Source organism: Plodia interpunctella, chromosome 9 (genome assembly GCF_027563975.2).
Source record: "Plodia interpunctella isolate USDA-ARS_2022_Savannah chromosome 9, ilPloInte3.2, whole genome shotgun sequence".
NCBI classification, from domain to species: Eukaryota; Metazoa; Arthropoda; class Insecta; order Lepidoptera; family Pyralidae; genus Plodia; species Plodia interpunctella.
Genome location: NC_071302.1, coordinates 3006982 through 3031696, shown reverse-complemented (window position 1 = coordinate 3031696; position 24715 = coordinate 3006982). Strand labels below are relative to the sequence as shown.

The 24715-nt window shown below is 34.1% G+C and overlaps 1 protein-coding gene across 6 annotated transcripts in view; it reads left to right on the top strand.

Annotated features, from left to right (window-relative positions):
* Positions 1-24715, top strand: part of CASK — a 213041-nt gene that overhangs the window by 138478 nt on the left and 49848 nt on the right. The window contains exon 1 of one of the 6 annotated variants that reach the window (XM_053749233.1): positions 8782-8954. The exons of the other annotated variants lie outside the window; for them this stretch is intronic. Within the exon in view, the coding sequence (XP_053605208.1) occupies positions 8943-8954 (12 nt within the window). The 5' untranslated portion in view covers positions 8782-8942. Of the gene's footprint in view, positions 1-8781; positions 8955-24715 lie in introns of those variants that run through there. 6 annotated transcript variants of the gene reach the window in all.

Sequence of the window (24715 nt, the reverse complement as noted above, 5' to 3'; positions counted from 1 at the left end):
TTGTAACAAGGGAAATAAAAACGTCTGGGAAATAAAAAAGGTATGTGTGCGTTTAATACCTGTCATGAATATAGTAATGGTACAATGCGTCATTTATCAAATACCACATGTATTTATTTACAGAATACAGCACAACTTGAGACGACCCTAAGCGAGTATGAGTGAACTGATCAAAGCTATGCCCATTTGATATTGAAGTTTCGCGCAATTTTGTAGTTGAGTTTAATCTGGCTCATGTACAGTACTTTTCACTAATTCTATTGCTTCTATTCTACAAAGAAAAATATCTTGAGGAAACCGACACACTGATTGACTGTTTAGTTCACTAGTATGTATGCGAATTGCCTTTAGATGGTGGGAGGTAGTCGTAAAAGTCATGTCTGATGCTTTTAGGCGACTTTAATTAAATTTATCACCAGTTGTCCAGCATTAGCAATAGTGTTATCAGTGTTAAGGATATAAGTCTGTCCTTGCACGCGTCTTTTATATTGCTTTATTTGTACAATTTTCCTAATATTACCAAGGCCTACCAGATGGTAAATCGTCACTACAGCCTATCAACGCCTTCAACAAAAGGGCGTCATACGCCCGTTGCCTACTATATCGCCTGTAATTGCAATGCCTCTCACCCTTCAAACTGGAACACAACAATGCCGTTTGGTGGCCGAAATAGATAAGAGAGGAGGTACCTCGGGCAAAGAGTGAATAAACAAACGAACCACACACGATAAGAAAGAACGAAAGCTGTATTTGTTGCTTAACTAAGACGCCGGGTGATACAGTGCACCGTATGACAAATAATACAGCTTTGTTCACTACACACAGGGAATGCAATATGCTGAGACTTCCACCCTGTACCGCGCATTCGTAGCACCGCATATTACCGAAATATTAACGTCAGTTGATATTCAAAGAATAACATGGTAGAATTTCATTTGGCCCTGTCTCCTACCGTCTGCTTTTCGAGTGTGTTATTACTGACACTGGTTTCAGATGTTTAATTCGTCTAAAGGCATCTGACATGAATTTTACAACTACCTCCTGATATAATATGTTGGCAGTATGTAGGTCTCCTCACAATATATTTGACATTTCAAACTGCCGAGGAGAAATGCCGAAAGAAACTCATTTAAACAGTGTTGGTCCCGTCATGCCAGAAATGCTTACCATTATTGTTTCTTGCATTTTTGTGCCCATAATCCCAAACAGAATTTAATTCTGTATTTACATCGTGCAACACTATATAAACCTGCAGTCAATTTGACTAATAAGCGTCAAGAGACCCTCGTCTAAGAAGATCACTATGATTAATGTAATTAAACTACGTTATAACAATGCACGTTTAAGTTATTCTCAAATGAACGCGCCCCAAATTGCTTGCAGACATTTAATAGGAAATTGTTTGACGCACATTGGTGCGTCAAACAATTTCCTACCAACCATCATACACCAAAGATAGAAGAAATATGTCTTTTATTTTTATTACTAGCTATCTGACCCGGCTTTATACGAGGTTATTTATGATTTAATAGCCGTTGTCCATGGGTTCGCACGCGTAATTTTTCCACGGAAACAGTTTTTTTTTCGGTATGAACGACGATGTGACGCCTCAAAATAAAACTATTAAGAAATAAACATTTAAATTAAAAAATAACAATCGGCTGTGGTTTTACGACCGACACCCTGCCTGACGTCGACCCTTTTTGGGAATGCTGTTTTGGCCTCTCAGCTGTTTTCATAATAGCCGTGTACGATATCCACGACTGGTTAAGGTGCGGTTCTATTATAAGGCGGGAACTACGTCCGTTGAATTTTTATATCGTTCAATAATATAAAAAACAAATAAACGATGCAAACTATGCAACACTGCTTTGAGCTTGAACTAATTAATATATCCAATTGAACCCCTAATTTCATATGATTGATTGCTAGCACAATTTACAAGCTATGCGTTTTGTGAACATTCAATTTGGAAATTGATTCATTGTAATTTAGAATCGTAAACATCGATTAGCGATATTAAATTGGCTTGGTGACCAATATTTGTTTTGGTCTATCTAGTTATTTGAAAAAATACTATAGAAATTATTTATTTATTTCTAGTAGGTCTTTAATTTTATTTCTAGCATAAATATAAATCGTATTAGCACATAGTTTTCTCGATTAGGTCATATTTACCAAAAAATGGAAAATCTAATAAATGGTAATCCCACATAATGTTTTCGTGAAAAAATTTACCAAAAGACGTTAAAAAGTGCGTCAATTTTCTTGAGCAAAGAATCGTTTCCAAAATTAACTATTCATAAATATAAATAAATAAATATATTAGGACAAATCACTCAGATTGAGCTAGCCCCAAAGTAAGTTCGAGACTGTGTTATGGGATACAACTCAACGATACTATATTTTATAACATATACATATATAGATAATCCAAGACTCGGGCCAATCAGAAAAAAAAATATTTTCCATCATGACCCGACCGGGGATAGAACCCGGGACCTCTCGGTTCAGTGGCAAGAACTTTACCACTGCGCCATCGAGGTCGTCATTCATAAAATTGATATTAACACACTTGTTCTTGTTAAAATTACAGTCAGTCCAGTTTTTAGCAGGAAGTTACACATATACACATAAGTTTACAATTTAATATCCTAAATATATGTTGGATATTTCATTTTATTCTGTCCCACGCTTACACAAAAGACACAGTGTTAGCAAATTGTAAAGACCCTTTCATAATCAATGGAATACTCTAAATAGCTCGCTTTTGTTAGATCGACCTCCGAATTGTTCTATTATTAGCGACTTCGGACAAAGACTTTGAACTCCTTGTACGAGTATAACGTTGACTTTGTCGATGCGCTCAATTTTTTTTTTACTACTGACGGGTTTATTGTTAAATCGACCGGTTTTTCGACTGCTGTGGAATTGTGATGTTTTTGAGCTTTGATCTGCGCCCAGTTGCCTAATTGGGTTAATGTAAAGTTCAGTAAATACGTTGAGTAAACATTAACCTTTCCGCGGGCAGTAAACATTTACCCGTGATTTATTAAATATATTTTGTTTTAATTATTAACTTTTTGTTATATAAATTATATTGCTAATAGTTGCTATTCTCCTCATTTTGATTGTTTAAAATAATCCTCTTTCTATTCCCTCGAATGACAAACATTGACTCTCTACCAAAAACATCGAACATAATATTATTTACTTGAGTGGGAAGAATTAAGTACCTACTGAATTATGGCCGGAACAACATGAGGTTCGTATTTGATCGAAATGAATAAACGATAATAATCATGCCCATGAAAAAGAACTCTTTAATTACTAGCAGAAAAAAAATCCCGTGCTATTTCTGACAATACTCAACGTCGTACACAAGTAGTTCATCAAGTCGTAAAAGGTGATATTCCCCGCGCGGGAGTATTATCCTTAGTAATCTCAGGCAAAAAGGAATTAAGATCACTAGGTCGTATACACGTGCCACGCTCGTCTTTCGTACTTTCGCTTAGGATTTGTGTCATACCCTGTGTCATAATGCCTGTCTCCAATACGCAGAACTAGGTGTTCCAGGTATGTAAGAGTTTTAGCTGGAATAAGTATGTTTTATCAGTACTTTAGTTCATCAGTTTTTTATATGAAAATTTAGAATATCTAAATGTGTGCTTTTAATGTATTTTGTCTAAATCAATGTTTCTGTAAAAAAAAATAGAACGATTTCATGGAAGGAAAAAATTGAAGGAATATTATACTAATAAATACACGATTTCTTGTGAATATTTGGAAATTTCAAAAAGTTTCTCATTTTGAGTCATTAATAAACCCATGTAATCAATCGATACCGAAATATCCTGCTTACACCCACTTTAATTAAATATATTTATTTCCTCAAAACCTCTGCAAAATGCGTTGTTTGTTTTATTTGTCCGATCCTGTATTTTATCGTGGTCATCCTTTTTGTTAGCGTCCCATAGCTGTATATCGCTGAAATAAAATGCTAGTTTATGTTGAAGGGCGCGCAAATGACACCTGCGCTCCTATTTTATTGTCAGCGGGAACTATAAATAAATTGGAAGTGGTCGATTGGTTAAGATTTGTTACCGAAAGCCCTCTCCGAATTCATTGAATGAATAACGTATTTTTTCGTCACACGGAAAAAAGATGCATATGACTATATGACTGTTGGAGCACCAATATTAAAAAATATATATTTTATTTATTGGTTACGGCAACATTATCTATAGTCAATGCTTTCTTGTTCGTTCGTTCTGTGCAATAAACGGTCACGTTTCTCCGTAGCTCCTGGATTTTAATTTTTACCAGCCTAAATCTACAGTCCGCTATATAATATTTTACATTTTTATTCACTGACATTATTTTTTCACGATTTGCTCATTATTTTTAACTTTTGCATTCACAAAACATCTCCAGAGTATAGTCGTTCGCGACTCTTTCCAACTTTCCAATTTAAACCTGCTGTCAGTTTAATTTCGTCTTCCCATCTCTTCCCTCTCACCTTGATTCCGTACCGCTTTTTTATAATTTTACTCCATTTGTCCATTTTTCTCCTTAGCACACGGATCATATATCCGTCCACTAGCTTCCATTTAATATTACTATTTTTTTAATTTATGACGGCAATATTCCACTCTGAACGTGGATTCAAGACTTCTACACTTTGTTAATCAACCAGTCTTTTGCAGAAGGTGTTTTCCCAGATATTTTAAAGGTTTCTATAATAAGACCAATCCACAAAAAAGGTTCAACCACTGATATTAACAACTACCGACCTATATCTTTCTTGCCAACTTCAGCATAGGTATTCGAAACAGCAATGGTCAACCGCCTATACATTTTTTATGAAAAATTCAAATTACTACATAAAAATCAAAACGGATTTAGGAAAAACCATTCTACAACACTAGCAATTTATAAATTTGTCCAAAAAATATTCGCTGAAATAGGTAGAAAAAAGTACGCCATCGGTCTTTTACTGAATATGAGCAAAGCATATGACAAAGTTAGCCATAACATCCTACTATCTAAATTATACGAGTCAGGTGTCAGAGGGCCCGCTTATAGTTGGTTTAAATCGTATCTAGAAAACCGATGTCAATACGTGGAAATTAAAAATACCGACTTTGCTACAGGGAAAATAGAATACATCCGATCAGGTAGAGAAGTAGCTACAAGCTCTATCCCACAGGGTAGTGTGCTGGGCTGCTTGTTGTTTCTAATCTATATAAACGACCTCCCTAAAAACATCAAAAACGAATGTATTCTTTTTGCAGATGACGTCTCTGTTTTGCTATCTTGTTCAAATACGGCAGAACTAGAAAATAATTTGAATACAACTCTAACTGACATTACAAATTGGCTAAATAATCATAATCTTGAAGTAAATTTAAATAAAACAAAAATAATACAATTCAAACCTTCACAAAAAACTGCGTTAAAAATGACATATGAATTTAATAATTCTAAATTAAAATTTGTTGACATAGCTACACTACTAGGAATAGATTTAGACACTAATATGACTTGGAAACCCCATATAAGAACATTAAAAAATAAGTTATCATCTTTTATATATGCATTAAACCACTTAAAACGTGTAACCGACTTTAAGACTTCGCTTGCAGCATACTATGCATACGCGCAATCAAGATTGTCATATGGGATAGTCATGTGGGGAAACTGCTGTGACATAAATGACATATTTGTTTTGCAAAAAAAATGTATACGAATTCTTACAAATATAGACGAAATGACATCTTGCCGGCCATACTTTAAAAAACATAAAATATTAACGCTGACATCTATTTACATTTTAGAAATCTGCAAATTTGTACGGAAACACAGTGAATTATATACTAATAGGGATAATCACAACAGAAGAAACAATCGGTATTTAAATAAATTATTAATTCCACTTACTAATATGGCATTAATTGGATCTAGTCCTCATCATATGGCAATAAAAATATTTAACCACATTCCAAATGAAATAAAAAATATTAAAAAACCACACATATTTACTAACCATCTCAAGGTTTTTCTTTTGGATAAATGCTATTACAGTATCGCAGAGTTCTTTGAAGATCAAATCGATCAGTGATACCTTCGACTCCCCTTTATTTTATTAATTTTAATCATTTTATTAATTTTAATCATTTTTAATAATTTAATAATTTTAATCATTTAATGCATGACAATTAACAATGTTAAATATTTAAGTAAATGGCATCTAGCTGCCCCAATGTTTGCTGTGCCCTTGCAGGGCGTCACCTGTACTTACTTATTATCTATGTAACACCTAACATTTCCACTTGTGACATTGCAATAAATGAATCTGAATCTGAATCTGAATCTGACTTCTCACCTAGCTAAGTCAATATTTTTCAGGTGCAATTTTTTTAATATTCTCCGTATAAATGTCTAAGAAGATAGAAACATAAAAATATATAAATAAATACATAAATTTTTCAATTTGGAACGAAATAAAAAAAAATATATACATACAAGGTGCAAAGCAGAATAACGCAACATCACCCACCAATAGTAATCAATCACGACCTATTTGTAGTTTTCCGCTGGGTTATGACTAGGGACAGAGATCGAACGCGTTTTAAGTAGATTCCTCTTCGGTGCGGCTATATCAGATTCGTTTGATATACATATATATATATTTGATATACTATATCGTGCTATTTTCAACCTTGACGTTGGCAATATCATTGTTTTGAGGAACGATGGAGCCAGAACACAACACGAAGAAAAACTTACATTATATTGGGCTCAACAATCTAACTTAATATATCATGTGACATAACACTTTTAAATAAATGTATTCATTCAATTAACACAGAGCCTTAGCACATGATTGACAACAACCGCATTCCCAAAGTGGATTGAGGTCGGACAAGCGGCCGGTCATAAAATCAGAGCTAAATCTTCAAAATCTAAAGTTTTATTGTTAGTGCCCGGGTTTCGGACGCTAAAGCTATGTATGCAACCGGGAACACGCAAAGATAAATAGAGAAATCACAATGAATAGGCAATGTAAATATACCATTTTGTAGTTATCAGAAGCCATTCTTATTGGTGGATTGCGGAAGACATAAGTGCTTTAGGTCCTTTATTGTGGGAGTTCAACCCTTTTTTGAAAGGCTGGAAGGGTTTCTCGCTACGCTTTGTGTGGTAAATTTAAAAGATATGTGTGTAAAATGTTGCCTGTACTTCTACTTAAGAATAAATTTAATCAATTAATTCAATCAATAAACAGACTCCGGATAGATAATAATTATATGTCATGAAAACAAAGTGAATGGGGTTTCTCTAGCAATAACTAGTGTAATTGCGATGCTGTACAATCTATTGCTGCTTACGGCTGTCCTTTTCTTTTTCTTTTTTTCTGCTGCCCCATATCCTATACTATGGAGGAATTAATGAGGCAAAGGACAGAGCGATCAGCGTGGCGATATACTGTTCGAAAACCGATTGAGTAGCCATTCCGAGCGACGTGACAAAAAGAAAAAGAAGAATGAAATTGCGTGTTGCACCCGATACTTAGTAAATCCGGACTTGGATCTGAATGCATACTAATATTATAAAGAGGAAAGATTTTTATTTGTAATGAATAAACTCAAAAACTACTCGGCCAATTTTGATGAAATTTGGCACAAAGACAATCGAAACCTTCAGGAGTGACATAGGCTAGTTTTTATTATGGTTTTACACGAGCGAAGCCGGGGCGAGACGCTAGTCTTTTACATACCATTTAATTGCCCCACAATGGAAAGTCTCCCTTAATGCTTAAAACTTCTAGCTTGTAAATAAAATATTGTAACGCAAATAATATCTACAGAACTACTATACTGTTTAACTAATAAAATAAACGAACAACTCACTCTAGCACAATCATATTTTTGCCAATATTATTTTTTCCCATAAAGCAATTTTGTGCAATTAACTTTCCGAATTCATAATGGTTTGAAATTTTACAAGCTCATTCAATACTATGGAGTTTAAAATATGTAGATATTTCGTGGGTTTAGATTTTTCACAGACTGCATTTTCCAACTTTTAAAAAAATCGGATACACTCTAGAATTTTCTATCTACTGGCTTGATTACAAATTCCAGATTGTTTTAACGGTATTCCCCATATATGCTATTTCTAGGAAAAATTCTGCACACTCACACAGTAACACATTTACCTAATGTACAATAACTGAAATTTTTAGTAGTGATTATGTGGCTCAATTTTAATGATTGTTTTTAAGATTTGTGTTTAAATGCAACAATCATATTCTTGATTTTGTTTTTAAGATCTGTGTTCGCGCTGGGAACTTTCCAAATTGACAGATTGAATATTGATCAATATTATTTTTTTAGATACGACAAAATTACAATTTTTTAACTTTTGAATTACATACGTATACAGCGTTATTATTTATAATAGTTATCGTTAGTCATGCTGCTGGAATGCTGAATTTGGAAGATAAAATATTATAGTTATCGTGTAACTAACATCGATACTATTATCCGGTAAATGTGTTCAATCGAATTAACTTCGGAAATTAATATCCCAAAAGCGAAGCGGTAAGCGTATACGTGCTCCATCAACGCTCCAATGAACACACAATAAGTACCAGACCTAAAAGCAATTATTGCACTACTGAAATCCACTCGATTGTCATACGAACCCTGTAAAATTCTCACGGGAGACTCGATTCTCCAATTTCACGATTGACGATTGCCTCCACTCATTCAGTGTGCCTCTTGACGGCGTGGCGAGCGGACGTGTCCCTTGTGTTGTTATGACTTTTAAACTTTCGTATTTACAATTCGATAAGTAAGCAATAATGGCAGTTGCAAAGACAAATAATTTTAGGCTCGTCTACATGTGAATGTTATGTGCTGTTGAATGCTGCAGATATGCTCTGTTATGTGAGTATTTCGATGTGACATAGTTTATTTATGATTATATGAACTAAACAGAAGTGATATTAAAAGTAATGCCAAGAAGTATAAATCGCGTTTTATACATGAAAACAAAATTATCGTACCGAATAAGCGACGATAAAAATGAAAAGTACTTTACAAATACATGTGCAAATTTTGATCTTGAGAAAAAAGTTAAAATAATTATATTAAATATTGTCACCCATGTCTTCATATTATATTTAGGACTATTAATTACGAATTAGAACAATATGACGTCTTTAAAAAAAAAACTAATGTTTACTTCACACAACTAAAACAATTCAATAATATTTCTCACAAAATGAATTACAGGGTGTAATAATTGGATTCCATTAATTTTCACTTATTAGACGGAATAATTCATCTTCGGATGATGGTGGGTCCAAATTAAATTTGGAACCGCCTCTATCTCCCTTGTCAATTGAAAACCGCAAGTACTTGTTATCAAAGTTGACGATATGCGCCTTTGCAGGCTTAATATTATTTGTTTATTAAACTTTATTATATCTGTATAAAAATAAATGGCGAATTTAATACTAAAATGCTAATACATTGCCATCATATTTTTTGTAATAAAATGGAATAAATTAAATTTAAATTTATTAAACTTTATTTAAAAAAAAAATAAACTTCCGCTACGAGGAAAATGCTGTTGTTGTCTAGAAGCTGCCACTTCATAACCCTTAACCGACTCTATGGACATCCATAGGAACCAGTTGTAGAGGATATTACAAAATATCATTACTTAATAGAGGATATTACAAAATATTACAAAATTAAAATCATCGTGATAACATTTACATGTAAATTATAAAAACAATATGAGGGCCATAAAACCTTTGAAGTTTTGTACAGATATATAAAGACAGCCATTCTGAATCAGAATGGACATTTAGCATAATTCGCATTGGTTATATTACCTTCGCATTTTACTAAAAGGTTAAAGGGATTGTATATTTATGGAAAAGGGAATAAAAGCACCTTTATGGAAATTTAATTTTTTCTTTAAAGAATTTTATTGTTTCATAAAATTACATTTTATTATGTTTACAAAAATATGAAATTTTAATAACCTCAGCAAATTTTTCATTGTGGTATGGTTATTTACTTTCCTGAAAATATTTTTTATTATTTATCGTTGCAAACTTTTCCAAGTGAGTTTTATACTTGAAAGCTCTTAAACCTCTCCAACGAAAGAGAGTTTTTAAAATTTGAGTACCATATAAAAAGTTTTATGTAGAAAGTGGAATACTGACAGCCAAAAACTTGGATCATGGAATCTGATATAAAGTTTTAATTCGCAGAAAATACACGCCATACGATGATGATTATGAACTGAAAGTCAAAATCAGTTTTCTTTAGTAGGACGCTTATTCGACAGGTACAAAATAATTACTTCCATGAGCGAAAGGCTACTTAAGCCAAGAAGATCTAACTTGCACAACATTGTAGCAACACTATTAATTACCTTTCTTTGAAGATTGAAATGAAAATTGGAGATTAATTGAAGCTTTCTTGCTAAGTGATTCTTAGTAACAGATTAATATGGAACATAATATATAATATGCTCTTAGAGAATTTAAATTAATGTCGAAAACCAAGTCCAAGTTCGGCTCAAAATTATACTTTCTGCATTATTGTAAAAATACGTGCCATTCGTAAATGTAATAACTAAATCATATAGCAACTTTTTATTTATCTGTACATAGAGTAAAACTGTAGCTGGCCTGTGTCTCGTGTTGATTGAGGTCACATCAAGACTAACCATTTGTAAACTTAAGCTCAAGACAATTCCCTAAAATTAATAATCTATGTACCAAATTAGTGCAACTATAGAAAATATTATACTGATTTAATCTGATTTATAAGCATTATTTTTACTGAACTTGGCCGCGACACTGCTGTGCTTCCATAATTTTAACATGTTTGTGTTATTAACATATTCTCAACATGAGTGTACGGAAGCATTTTGTATTGGATTATTAATATTTTAGTACACTATAATTTATTCTAGCGAAATAGAATGTATGCTTCTTGAATTGTATTATTTTACAATACAGTACAATAATCCTATATTGCACATTATTGTTGATATGCATACTGTAATAATTATAATATAATACATTATAATCGTAGTGATGGACGTTCGTTGTGGATTTTAGGGGAGTATGAGAACAATAAAAGATTTACTGAAATTAGCAAGTTAACAAAATAAACTGATTTTTCGCTCGTACGAAGTCGCGAGCAATGATTGTAAACATGTTACGAGTAGGTAGTCGATGTTGGAGAGTGCGTTAGAAACAAATTTGGCTATAAATATCCAATATTTTTGTATATAAATTTCGCATAATCACTTTTCGGGATAAATGTGAATAATGAGGGTATCACCGGATATGACGTGGGGAAATTTAAACCATTGTTTTGTTTTAATTTTACTGAGATAATATAATTTTATATGAGATAATATAAGTTCGACAACAAACTTGTTTTATCTAGAAGAGAATTTTTGCCCATGTGATGTTCTTCTAGGTTCTATTCTATCCATGTACTAAGCCCATCCAACGATTTTGTATAAAAGAGAACTGTGTCATACAGGATGTGTCCATGAGACACACGTCACATTACGAGCTTAGGGGTATAGGCTGTTGAGTGTCATCCATTTTATTTCATGTCCAGTTTCACTTGCCAAATTCATGGACTTTTTATTTAATTTCCCACTGCGCCCGACTTCACATGCGAACAAAGTTTATTACATGCACAATGCCCTCTCACTGAGCAGTAAATTCTTGCATTTACATACGTCACGCTCACTTGCAGCCAACGAGTCGCTGTCACATTCCCACTCAACTAATAAAATGTTGGGAATCTCAATATTGCTAACGTTCGCACTTGAAAACTGACTTTATAACAGTTTGAAAAACTTGGTGATCGTAGACTTTCGTAGTAGGCGCCGTAACTTGCTAGCTACGGTGAACTACGGAAGCTCGTAGCAGGTGCAAAGACATTTTGCACCTGCATTTGTCATTTTAACCAACTTAAAAAGTAATTCAATTAATCGCGTTAGTGTTTTGGAAAAGTTATCAGTTTTCTCAAAAATCTGAAAACCGGTCAGATCGGTAAATTGATGACAAATTTATGAATCCTTTTAATATAACGAATAGAATTTAATGATGTTCTTGATACTTGTATGCTTATATACAAGAAATATATCCCGACTGTGACAATGTTACTCAGTAACAAAACGTAGGTAATAGATAGTCTAAGATCTGGAACAGGAACACTATTTCTCTTTAAACTTAAATCCAGACATCGGAACGAACGACAGTCTTGTCCAACGTAAACAAAGATTAATCGAATTTAACAATCCGAGTTTACTAGCACTACGTTCTTTGAGAAAATGCTGACCAAAACGGGGCCGTTTTCAAAACGCCCAATAAAATTGAATGTTTCTTACAGTGTGCTTCAAAAGTAATTGCAGTCAACAGCACATTAAGTTACCCTGTATGAAACTCCATGGGGCGCGGTAATAGCGGGGAGTTTGCAATATATTTGGGTAGGTTGATGTGCTGTTGACTGTACTCTGAGGTTATGGCATTAGTTCACTGCCACGGTATTCCCTATAAAGTACTACACTTATATGAAATAAATTCTTCGAAATGGGGCATGAAAAGATTAACTAAAAGGTCGACAATGCGTGTGTGACTCCCCTGGTGTTGCAAGCGCCTACAGGCTGCGGTGACCACCATCTAGTGGGTTGCATATCTTTTTGCCTTCTCAGTGCGAGTTCCCATTGCTCAGTTGCGCTGCTACACCCTCCGTCATGTTGACATCCGTCGACGGATCTACTGAGAAGACCATAGAAATTGTATGAAGTTTCGGAGCTACGTGGTGCGTCGTCGCCACGGAGCGCGACTGAGGAATGAGAACGCGCCGTTAGTAATGTAAAAAAACTGTGTGAAATTACAATGAGAAGAAAAGTTGCCGGTGTCCATGGGCTGTAGTGTTTGCTTACTATCAGGCAACCGGCATGCTCGTTTGCTCATTCTATAAAAAAATAGCAAACATATTATCTAATCATCATCATAGTCATTAGTCGTATTCCTCATGGATGGTCATTACTTGGAATTAAACACACACAACAACTTTCTTTGCATTAGAAAATGGAGTGGTTTGCCTTCTCCATTTCACACACAAGTTAGTAATCAACCGGTGTGTAGGTTTCCTCACGATGTTTTCCTTCACCGGAAGCAAGTGGTGGTCGATGAAAACTACTATACTAACTACTGAGCAGGATCCGAACCTGTGACCTTTAGATCCACAGATAAAATATATAAACCGTTTTAAAATCCTTTGGATTAAAACTGGACGCTTTGTAAAAGACCAGATTACATTCCCCGTCCTCGCTGTGCCCGGCTCATTTGAACCATTCCTCAGCTTACAGTTTGAATTTATCGCCAGTTTTGTTACGAGTGCTTTGCAAATAGGCTGCGGGTTCGATTCCGGAGACAAATAGGGTTTGCAGGACACTGTGATTGGGGCTACACAAGGTTAGGATTGGTTTGTGTGTGAACCCGCTATTCAATAACATATTGATAGTCATCAGACGAATGGCATGAATCAGTTATTTATATTGTCTCCTGGGGTTTTGTCAGATAAATTATGAATAAATACATAGAAAATTATCAAACTTGAAATATTTGTTTCCAATGATTTAGATGTGGATGGGTCACAAATACATGTTTGATTTTATTTTTAACTTATCAACACACTTGGGCATTTCCTAAGGACGCATGACAGATAGACGAACAATATTATGATAATACGAAGGGTTCATCTCTCGCATACGAAAGGTATGGTCAGATTAAAAATACTTAATCCAATAACAATTCGCCATTGTTATTCATAATCAAAGGGGGACATTTTTGTACATTATCATCGTTAATTTTTTATCACTAGAGTGAAATAAATTCACAAAGATCTCGATAGTCTGTTTTGACTACGTGTTTATTTTCGCAAAAGCGATTAATTTTGATATTAGTCACATGTCACATTATTTTTAAATCCTCTAAATCTAATCTAAATTTAAATAATTTGATGATAAAATTCAGGACTTGAGCGAGAATCGAATCCACGCTCTTGCCTAACTTCCCGGTTGTGTTCTTAACCACTGATCTTTCGAAACCATATCGGTTCAGCATGTTACTGAATTTCTTCATCTCATTTTCAAATCTCAAAGCGATTACAAACATACATATTGTTACGCCTCTTTCCCATGCATAGACGGAGACTAAATATTTTCAGGTGCCACGATTCTGACAAATCTCACATGGACAAATCCCGCTCGATTCCAGATTTTTTTCATCTCATTATTATTTTCAAAAATAAGTTTAAAAGCATGTGTGACAGTATAACAAATCCATTTAAATCTCACTCGGTTTCTCATTTAAATACTCATCACTCTCTTCATACAATGCTCTTCGGTTATGAATTCTCCTATTATGAAGGAGGTAATAGGAGCACCCATAACCGAAGATTATGCATTAACAATAAATAAGAGTTACAACGCGTGTCAGATGTGTACAGTCCTAAAAGGATTATTGTATTAAGCAATCACGACATGCGCACGGCACAATAACTGTTGTTATTTGATTAATTTAGGTACTAACAGTTATTTACGATGCTCGCTCACTCGGCCGCAATATTGATATACACTGGCGTACTTTGTTTGTCAGATTGAACTTGTTTGTAGCATCCGTTGCGCTAAAAAATCTATATATATATATATATAAGCTAATAATGAAACCCAAAGGGGGTTTCATTATTAGCGATTTTTTGCGCAACGTTACGTCAAGTTATGTAATTAACTTTTATAATTGAATCCGCCGGCCGTCCCATCTCTTAATTCGCACATACTCAACAGGGTTCATGTTGTACCAATAAACAGTATGCCTACTGCTAGAGAACTCATGTATAATACCCGTATTTGACGACCTCGGTGGCGCAGTGGTAAAGTCCGTGCCTCTGAATCGAGAGGTCCCGGATTCGATCCTCGGTTGGGTGATGGAAATTGATCTTTTTCTGACTGGCCCGGGTCTTGGATGTTTATCTATATATGTATTGTCATAAAATATAGTATCGTTGAGTTAGTATCCCCATAACACAAGTCTCGAACTTTGGGGCTAGCTCAATCTGTGTGATTTGTCCTAATACCTATATTTATTTTATAATATGAATGGCAATGGACATGATGAATTTAAATTAGAGTTCCGTACCGTTCCGAACCGAACCATGATAGTGAAATTTTTACAAATTATGTATTTATGTTGTCGCTATAAAAACAAATACTAATAAACAGAATGAAATTAATATTAAGGTATTAAAAATCAAGTTTGTTGTATGCGAGCACCTGTGTGATTTGTCCCTATATGTTTATTTATTTATCATTACACTGCGCTCTAAGTAGGGACTTTGAACTTAACTGACTTCAAGATGCCTTTAAGTAAGCAGAGAAACAGTGTCCATTTGTCCAAGAGATAAGGACTCGCAAACAAAAAAAATAATTGCGCTTTAAAAGCAAAAAGTGCGATTGGGCGTTAATAAATACTAAGAGTTGGTAGATTTATTTGAACTATGTTAAAAAAATTCTGGAATATTCGATAAAATTATCTAGTTATCTATAGAATGTCTATTTATGATGTGGACTATTAGTGAAATTCATGCGTGGGATTACCTGATACCTGAAAATTTGGGTTAGTTTAATTAATTTGCTTATCTATAAATAACCATGTAAATCAATATGAAGACCTCTAAGGACACAAGTGGTATATAATCTATCAAAATTTTCTGAAGTATATTTCATGATCCTAACTGGAGATAGGTAATAAATAATTAGGTACGTAAGACAAGATTACCAAAAAAATTATTCACATAAAAGCAAAATTTTTTAAAAGAAATACATTTTTAACATAAGTTTTCATTGTTGTCAGAAAGATCTTATGCGTGACAAAAAAAATAAAACCGCTGAGGAGTTCCCTCGTCGGGAGCCGTTCCTGAGTACACCATCAGGTCATGCTTGTAATATTGTATCGTTTTCTAAACTAAACATGTGTATTTTAATTGAATCGGTTGAAGATATCTGCTCTCAAAATGAGTTACAAGATACATTGCAATGTATTTAATGCTTGCAATTTATGTATTGCAAATTAAATAAAAGCTTGTAAAAATTCGCATTAAAATTATCTCACTGTTTGTAAACTTAAACTTATTATTTTGATTTCTCCCGTATCACCAGTAAGCGAGTGTCTAATTTTCTCTAAATAGTCTTGGAGTTGTCCCTATGATTGTTTCAGTAGTACCCCACCACAACCCCCTACCCCCTCAGCAGTCCCAGTATAGTCCAAGTGCTTCAAAGTTCAGTTAAATCTAGATTTAATTGAACTATGTTGCTTCCTTGCTCTCTACATATAGTATAGAGGTACATTTTCCATATACGCTGTTACTTGTATATATTTAACTTGCTGCACGTTATAGTACATATCTAAGTTTTTTTTTAATTTCTTGTACCTTTAACGTTATTGGAGCCTATTTTACTATTCTCATTCATACCAATTTTATAAATTCAAGCACAAAAAGATCACTATATTGTTTCAATTCACAAAATCACACGGGAAGATAAATGTTAGAGCTATGCCCCATTGCTCCGTCGCCCTCCATCGCGTTGACGGAACAACGCAGAAATTGTGTGGACGACCGACGTACATCAACGCACGTCAATTTGAAAATTACTCATAAAAGGTACTATAAATAGAAGAAAGGCTATAAGTATGCTATATATTTTTGTAAAATAGTAATGTGTTACAAAAATAAGGCAATTTGTTTATTCCGTTATTTCTTTATGCAAATCCAGCTAAAAAGCCGACATTTATTCTAAGATAAAAAAGGGTTTAATGGCATACTCATAATAACACACAATATAGTTCTTGTGGTCATGGTAGCGGAGATAAAGGAAGCAGAAAAGTATTATATTTATTTTTGACCTCGAAAATAATCCGGTTTCATTGAGATAATTCCGAAAAAAACAGAACTCTCAACGGTTAATTGTCGCTTATGTATGACTGATTGTTTTGATCCGGCTTTCAACGTTTTAAATCCACATTTTCTCGAAGAGTGCCATGCCATATCCTCCTATGGATATCGATAGCCGTGGTAACCGGCCCGACCTGAAGTCAACCTTCACAGGGAATTATATATTTGCTTATATATATAATTCCCTGTGAAGGTTGACTTCAGGTCGGAGCTGGTTGTAAAATCACAGCTGAAAGCTGATCTGTGCTCGAAAGGCACAGCGTCGAGTACAACTGGGAGACACGAAGATGAGATAGATTTAAAAGGATACACAGCCGAGTCTTCAAAAATTTACAGTTTGAAGTGGACCCTGGACTCGAGGAACCACAGCCGTGATTGTAAACGACAACTTTAAAACAAAGTGTTGTTTACTTTACACGGTGAATTGAAGTGACGATTTCGACCGTCTGTGTCTGAGGTTTGTTTATCAGAGCACTTTTCGTTCTGAACGAGCAACGTTTGTTCAGTCCATAGAATAAACACAGCGTGTTCGCTTTGCTTGATAAAAAACGTATAAAACGGGAAAAACAACTTTTCGTTCAATACAATTAGCATCCTTTAGTCTATTGGTGTGCATTCATATATCTGAAATTTAGAATTTATTGTATGGATTGTAGTCTATCTATAAAGAATAGTATAAAGTTTATTTATAACTACATTTTTTGTCATTGCAATATTACTGGTTACATTCGATTCTGTGACGTCACGAATCGCGGGTTTGTGTAAAAAATCTATCATTGCAATATCATTGCACCAAATCGAATGGTCAAGATTGGTTGATAGGCTACCAGTGTCGGTCGCCAGCCAAGAGCAAATAGAACGCTTATTTATTTTTTGTTCTTTATAGACACATTGTAATACACAACATAAATAATATCAACTCAGTAGATGTTTTAACATTATATATAAGGATTAAAATTGTGGTTACATAGGTCAAATTAATTTTGACCTATTCTGAAATTACCTCATTTATTGAAAATTTATACCATAAATACTCGAGCCTCGAACCCAGCTAACTTTTAACGAAGAACCATAAATAAAATGTTGTCTATGCATTCTAGAGTTCGCATGGAAAAGTTTTGGCCAAAATTAATGTCGTGTACGTGCACGTGATTTTTTCAAATATAGCCGAATAAATATATACGTATATATAGCTTTATTTTTAGCATAGATTTGTATATATTTTTTGTTTCTCAACTTCATACAACCCACATACATAAAATAGATAAAGAGTGTTTTCCCGGTTCTTCCTCAGCTTTCCTACTTTTTTTTCTCCACTTCGCACGGTTTTCAACATCCTTAGTTGTCGGACAATTGGAATGTTATATTATTATCATACATACATACCCTAAAAACTTAACGCTCCTTCTTCGGGCAGTGGTGTTAATAATCGAAATGAATGTAATTTCTCACAGCGCAATCCGAGCATTTCCTTTATATCTCCTCAATTCGCTAATAGAGTCCCAAGGGGGAAGTACAAAGCCGTGAAACCGTCATTTTTCTGTGGCCAGATCGTCATTTGTTCCACTGTAGGCTACGAATCTTCTGCAAACTGTACAATGGATATATTTTCGCCCTTACTTTTCCTCTTATTAAATTATACCGTATTTTTTACGCTTATTATGACACTTCATAAAGTGGAGATAGGTTGATGAAAAGTTTAAGTATATTATAATACTATCTTTCAAAGACTGCGTTGTTTCATTTTGTCATGGAATTATTCGTCTTGTGTGTGGCCTTATTATGAATGACTTCGGGCCCTTGAATAAATTTGCTGTATTTTCTTCGGAAGGGACAGTGGAAACTTGCTACCCAAACAAGCAAACTGTTGTCATATTTCTTACTTATCTGTATTACGAAATAAATTAATGTGTGGGGCCTGTAAAAGGGTATCGTTACATTTTAGGCATTTTTGGACAATAGGTATATTCACAATGGCCGTGTGAAAAGTGGATGATGACGCGCAAGTTTTTGGAGTGCATTCAAGTGTATGGAAAAAATATCGAGATAATATATGAAGAAAAATGAGAATCAATCATAAAGAAGAGAAAAAATATTATTTAAAATGTTTAAGTTTAAATTGTAAATTTTAATCTTGAAGTATTGATGAAATAGGTTTATGTTCTACGTTGTACCAGAGTAAAATTAAAAAAATAAAAAGGGTAAATAGATCCAACAGAAGTTGTACAAATGTATAAATTACTTATATAAGTTTGGGTATTCTTATATATTATTTCTTGAATCGTTATCTTTATACCTACAATAAAAAATACCGAAAACGATTATTTTTTGTTTGCGAGCCAGATACAAACCTGCCAATTACAATTGATTCTGATTTTGATGTGATAAATGAGCTCCAAATACCGCCCGGACAGAACTCCCGATTATCTTCTTTAGTGGTATTGTATTTGGTCGTATTATAGTGGCATATGATTGGCTATACGGCTTATTTAATTATGTTAAGAGCTTTTTTGTTATCACAACATAGTAAAAAAACTAAGCCGCTTGCCCCTGTCTGTCCCTATGTATGCTTTTAGATCTTTAAAACTACGCAATGGATTTTGTTGTTGGTTTTTTAAATATAGTGATTCCAGAGGAAGGTTTATATATATATGTAACATGCATAATATTGCACCGGTGCGAAGCAGGGGCGGATCGTCAGTATTATATGTTCAACAACAAAGTATTAAATGTAACTGAATATAGTGCAGAGTGTTTTTCAAATTTGGTAAAAGTCTTTTAATTTTACCTGATAATGTGCCAAAAAACATTCCTCCAAAAAGATATAAGATTTATTTCATCCGAGAGTAGAAAGTAGAAGGAGCTATGGTATAATGCAAAATGGTATTTGGAATACCTACTAAAGAATATAAATAATATACGCTTTGCTATATGAAATAAATACATTATGATTCACCTATATTAAAAATTTACATACTTAATTATCATAAAGCGAACAGTCCCTGTTACTATACAAAAATTATAACATGCACGAAGAAACGATCTGGTTTTCTCACGTAAAAACGAATCGACCCTTTCGTTTTATCTAAATTTTACTATACCTACATCGAACACAAATCTGCTTTTTACTGTTCCTCTAATTACGTGGCGCAAATACACACGTAACCAGAAACGGAGTAATTAACCCAGCCATCCAGTTTATTAGGTGGCCCCAATAAAAAGAAGTGGACAAGTTTGATGAAAAAGTCGCAATGTTGCGTACTATAATTGCGGGTTCCTATTAAGACTGATCGTAAAGTTAACGGTAACCCCTGTTATCTTTACTGCGCACTATTGTCGTCATGTCAGATTATCTTTAGAAGTCTGATTTGCAAAAAATACTATTAAAATAAAACTAAATGGTGGATGAAATGTGTGTATGTGGTGATTGCGCTCTCATTGGGATTTTACAAAGACTTTTCTGACATGTATAAACATTTTCATTTTATTTAGAAACTTTATTGCATATAATTACAAAACCTTCAGTGGTGAACTTAACGCCATATGGATTTCTTATGATTTGTGTGCTCTAGAATTGACTACTCCATACCGTCCCGTCGATGTCGTACGAGGTGACTAAGGGGCATTTAACTTTGGCAACTGATGATTAGTATTATTATGCGACCATTTGAGATGCTTTCTATAACAGAACACTAGACCAAGTAATGATGGAATTTGACATTTTTACAACAGGCGCGCGACAACATGGCAAATGTTCGCATATTTCTGTGCCTGTTCAATAATGATAAATATCTGTCCTTACATAATAATCCGTAATATTATATTTATTTATCTCTCCATTTAATACATCCACTAATACTTATAAATCTGCAGGAGGTATCATTACGCGGAAAACAAGAAACTTCTTACACAAAAGCTTGTTTTGTTTGCCGTTCATTAATTAACATAAACAGTATCAAATTCCCTATCAGTTACAGCTTTTAGTTGAGTAACCAAAAACATCCGTTAAATGTAAACGCCCATCCATCATGGTAATGCGAAACCGCTTATAAATAAGCTGAAAGCGGCGATAGAATAGAGGTCCCCTTTTCGAATCTTTCAATAAATCAAATAGGCTCTAAGACCCTGGGTATTTGCTCATAGGAGATACGGCCCGATCTTATTAGGATAGTCTATTGACTTGGATGGATCTCGTCTAGGTATACTCCAAACTAGAAAATATACCGGTTGAACGTTTATTCAAAATTTAAAGAAATAATTCTCAAGGAGACAGCGATAATAAAAATTGTGTTCAAGTAGAAACTTCAACATATTTTCATTTGTCGTTCGTTTCGTCGACTGAATTTGAGTTTACATATTATTGACCACCAAAAACGTTTTCTAGCAACTATTTTTGTCCCGTGTGGCTCTATTCGTGTAAATTTCCCAAAGGAACAGTTCTTTTTTGGGATCGGATTTCAGATTTATGTATTAGATAGTTACCTAAAAAGACTTTTTGAACAGCTTCTTAATGTTTTTGGTCTTTGTTTTCTTTAACCATAAAAAACAAACAATTTTCAAAAATGTGCACAGTTAGGAAGCAATAAATAACAAAGAAATCTAAACCGTACAATAATCTGTTGGTCTCTTTCTTAGGAAGATCTTCTTTCAACCGGTGGCCATTTGTCAATCCTTTGGACGGCTTCCCGCGCTTGTTTGCGGCGACTAGTTTCCGCGTCTTGCTGCTATTAAATCATTTCCAGATGTCATCCGTTTGTAGTTTATATTGATGATGTATTTTGAAGTTGTGCGTACGACGACCTACGTATATACGACCTCGGTGGCGCAGTGGTAAAGTGCTTGCCTCTGAACCGAGAGGTTCGATCCCCGGTCGGGTCTTGGATGTTTATCTATATATGTATGTATGTTATAAAATATAGTATCGTTGAGTTAGTATCCCATAACACAAGTCTAGAACTTACTTTGGGGCTAGCTCAATCTGTGTAAATTTATCCTAATATATTTATTTAATATAGCTAACTGGTGGGACCAATGGCTATAGTTCTAAATTTCGTAAGGTTTCTCGTCTAGTGATGTGGTATGTTTAGCTAGCTTGATTCAAACGATCATCATCATTTTTAGCCTCCGGCAACCTACATCAACCCACGGCTTGATAAAGGCCTTTATTTTTTCGCGCCACTTAAAAACGATAAAACTGACTTCTATTATTTTTTCTTTAATTTGAATAATTGATTTGATATAGTAGGCAATTCTATATAATTATATATTCTATTTGGCCTGTTACAAACATGGCTACTTCTTAACGCGATCGATTCAAATTCGGAACAATTCTGAATGCATTTAAAAACAAATTTCAAACACAAAAGCAGCTAAGCTGCAGGACAAGTCAGCCGCAATAAATCGTTGTTTCAGCGACTCCTCTCATCTAGTGCACATTAATCAAGCGCTGCACAGCGCTGCAGACAGCGCTGTCCCGCTTGTTTGTCCACCACGTCAGCTGCGGGTGAAATTCCAGACTATTGTTAAACTTGTTGTAATTTTAACTAAAGTGTTATAGATCCGGTCTCATTTGAATTTATGCAATTGTATCTCATGTAAAAATGTGACATTAATTGTATGAGTATGAAAAATTACATAAAAGACTGAATTTGAAAAGTACCTCGATTTGAATTATAATTGTGATCATCATTTTGCATGTCAATGACAAAGCCGAAATCGCTACACCACTTCCTATGCCTACTCTCCTACTCTAATCATTTCTAACCAGAACCGAGCCACTGGAGATTGCTCTTCTAATCATTGTAAAATGACGATTTTCATACCTATCGCTTACCAAAAATAATAGCAAAAGTAAATTTATTGCCTACACAAAGAGATCAATTATATGTGAGCAGTAAAACATCTGAAAGGGCTATAAATAATTGTTTCCGGAAGAAATATGTTATTGCCAAGGAAGCCAATTTTATGAGATACTTATTGTAGACATACTTATCTCAATCTAGGGATTACTCCCACGAGAGTAAATGTTATTGGGCATGTCTCAATCAAACCCTTTTCTAGTAATTCAGTTGTCAATTATGAAGTAATTTCTTGATTGGTTATAATTTTTGCGCCGACCTATTTGGGTACATAATTTAATCTAGAAAAATTAGTGGCGTGTGTTTCCGCCCTAAACTAAAACTACTCCATATCCTCTCGTAGATGTCATATGAGCACCATAGCCTAGCAGTTGATAGACGACAGGCGTTTGTAAAATAACAGCAAAATCTTCTAAAAATAAAGGTAATTTTTTCCGCTGTCATGCGAAGATGACAGAGAGTTTGAAATTAATCTGAAAAATTTGTTCGTCAAAAAGTGTTAATTGTAATTTGACTGTGTTATTTATTTTTATGATCAAAACTCGCGATCCATCCAAAGCAATATAATCACAAAAATAAATAAAATCCTCAATAATAAAAAATATTATTAAAATTACTTTATTTTTCTTTTTTTTTTAATATATTTTTTGTCGAGGCTTCAGTTGCTTGGTGCGACTATGCCAGCCTCATGGGGAAATTTTATTTGGTATTATGTCTGCCTTTGCGTCATCACCCCCTTCAGAATGTATAAATACATCTGGCCTCCCGAGACAACGGTTTGTTCAACGTAATGTTGATCTCACCATTGCCCAAACAGAGATCACGCAGGAGTTTATTTCTTAAGCTTGAGTACTGGTCACATTCCAACAAAACATGAAGCAAATGTTCAGTTTTATTGCATACATTACATGCATCCGAATGGGCTTTTTTAATAATTTTATTTTTCTTGTGAAATAAAATAAATTACCCGACGTTTTAATTACAGGCTATGAAAAATAAATGATACAGCCTCAATCGGCGAAAAATTGCTAAGGGAGTGCCATTTATCTTGTGAGATGCCCTGGAGCGAGTGAATAGTCGTGTCAGATATAGTTCATGTTGCGTAAAGGGAATAACCGGGTCGCTCTAAGCATTTTGTGCACGTGTCTCTACTGAATGACACACGTGGAATCTAATTCTCTGACGTAAATAGTTGTGGTATCCTGTTATCTTAGTTGTTTACAAAATTATTATTACTTTACCAACATTATTAATACAGCTTAGTTTTGAGCAATAAGGGATGGTGTTAAATAAAGATATTTGCATTTGAATATGTATTCTGTTCCTTATTCTGTACTAAATAATGCATTCAGTCGGCATTGTACTTTTACAAATTATATTTTTGTGCAATAAAGCACAAATAAATAATATTAATAATAATAATTGTATCTCCTGATGTGATTTTTCCGAGACTCATTCAATTTTAACCGCCATTTTGATTTTGACACAAAATGGCGGCCACGTTTCTTTATCTTTTAAATTTATTCCTTTTTTCCAAACTTTTAACAGGTTAACAGGTGCATACTTACAAACACATGGTACAAAACAGCACACAAAAGGCAGCATATAACAACAATCAACCATTTTCAATCAATATGAATATTTTCCGTGTTGAACTAGTATTTCCATATTTACCACGCTTCTCTTTAATCTTTCACCCTCCGTAAATATATAAATTCGCATTTCGAAACGGATTTGATGAAGTTTTCTCTCAGAAAAAGAGGTAAAAATGTTTGAGTGCCT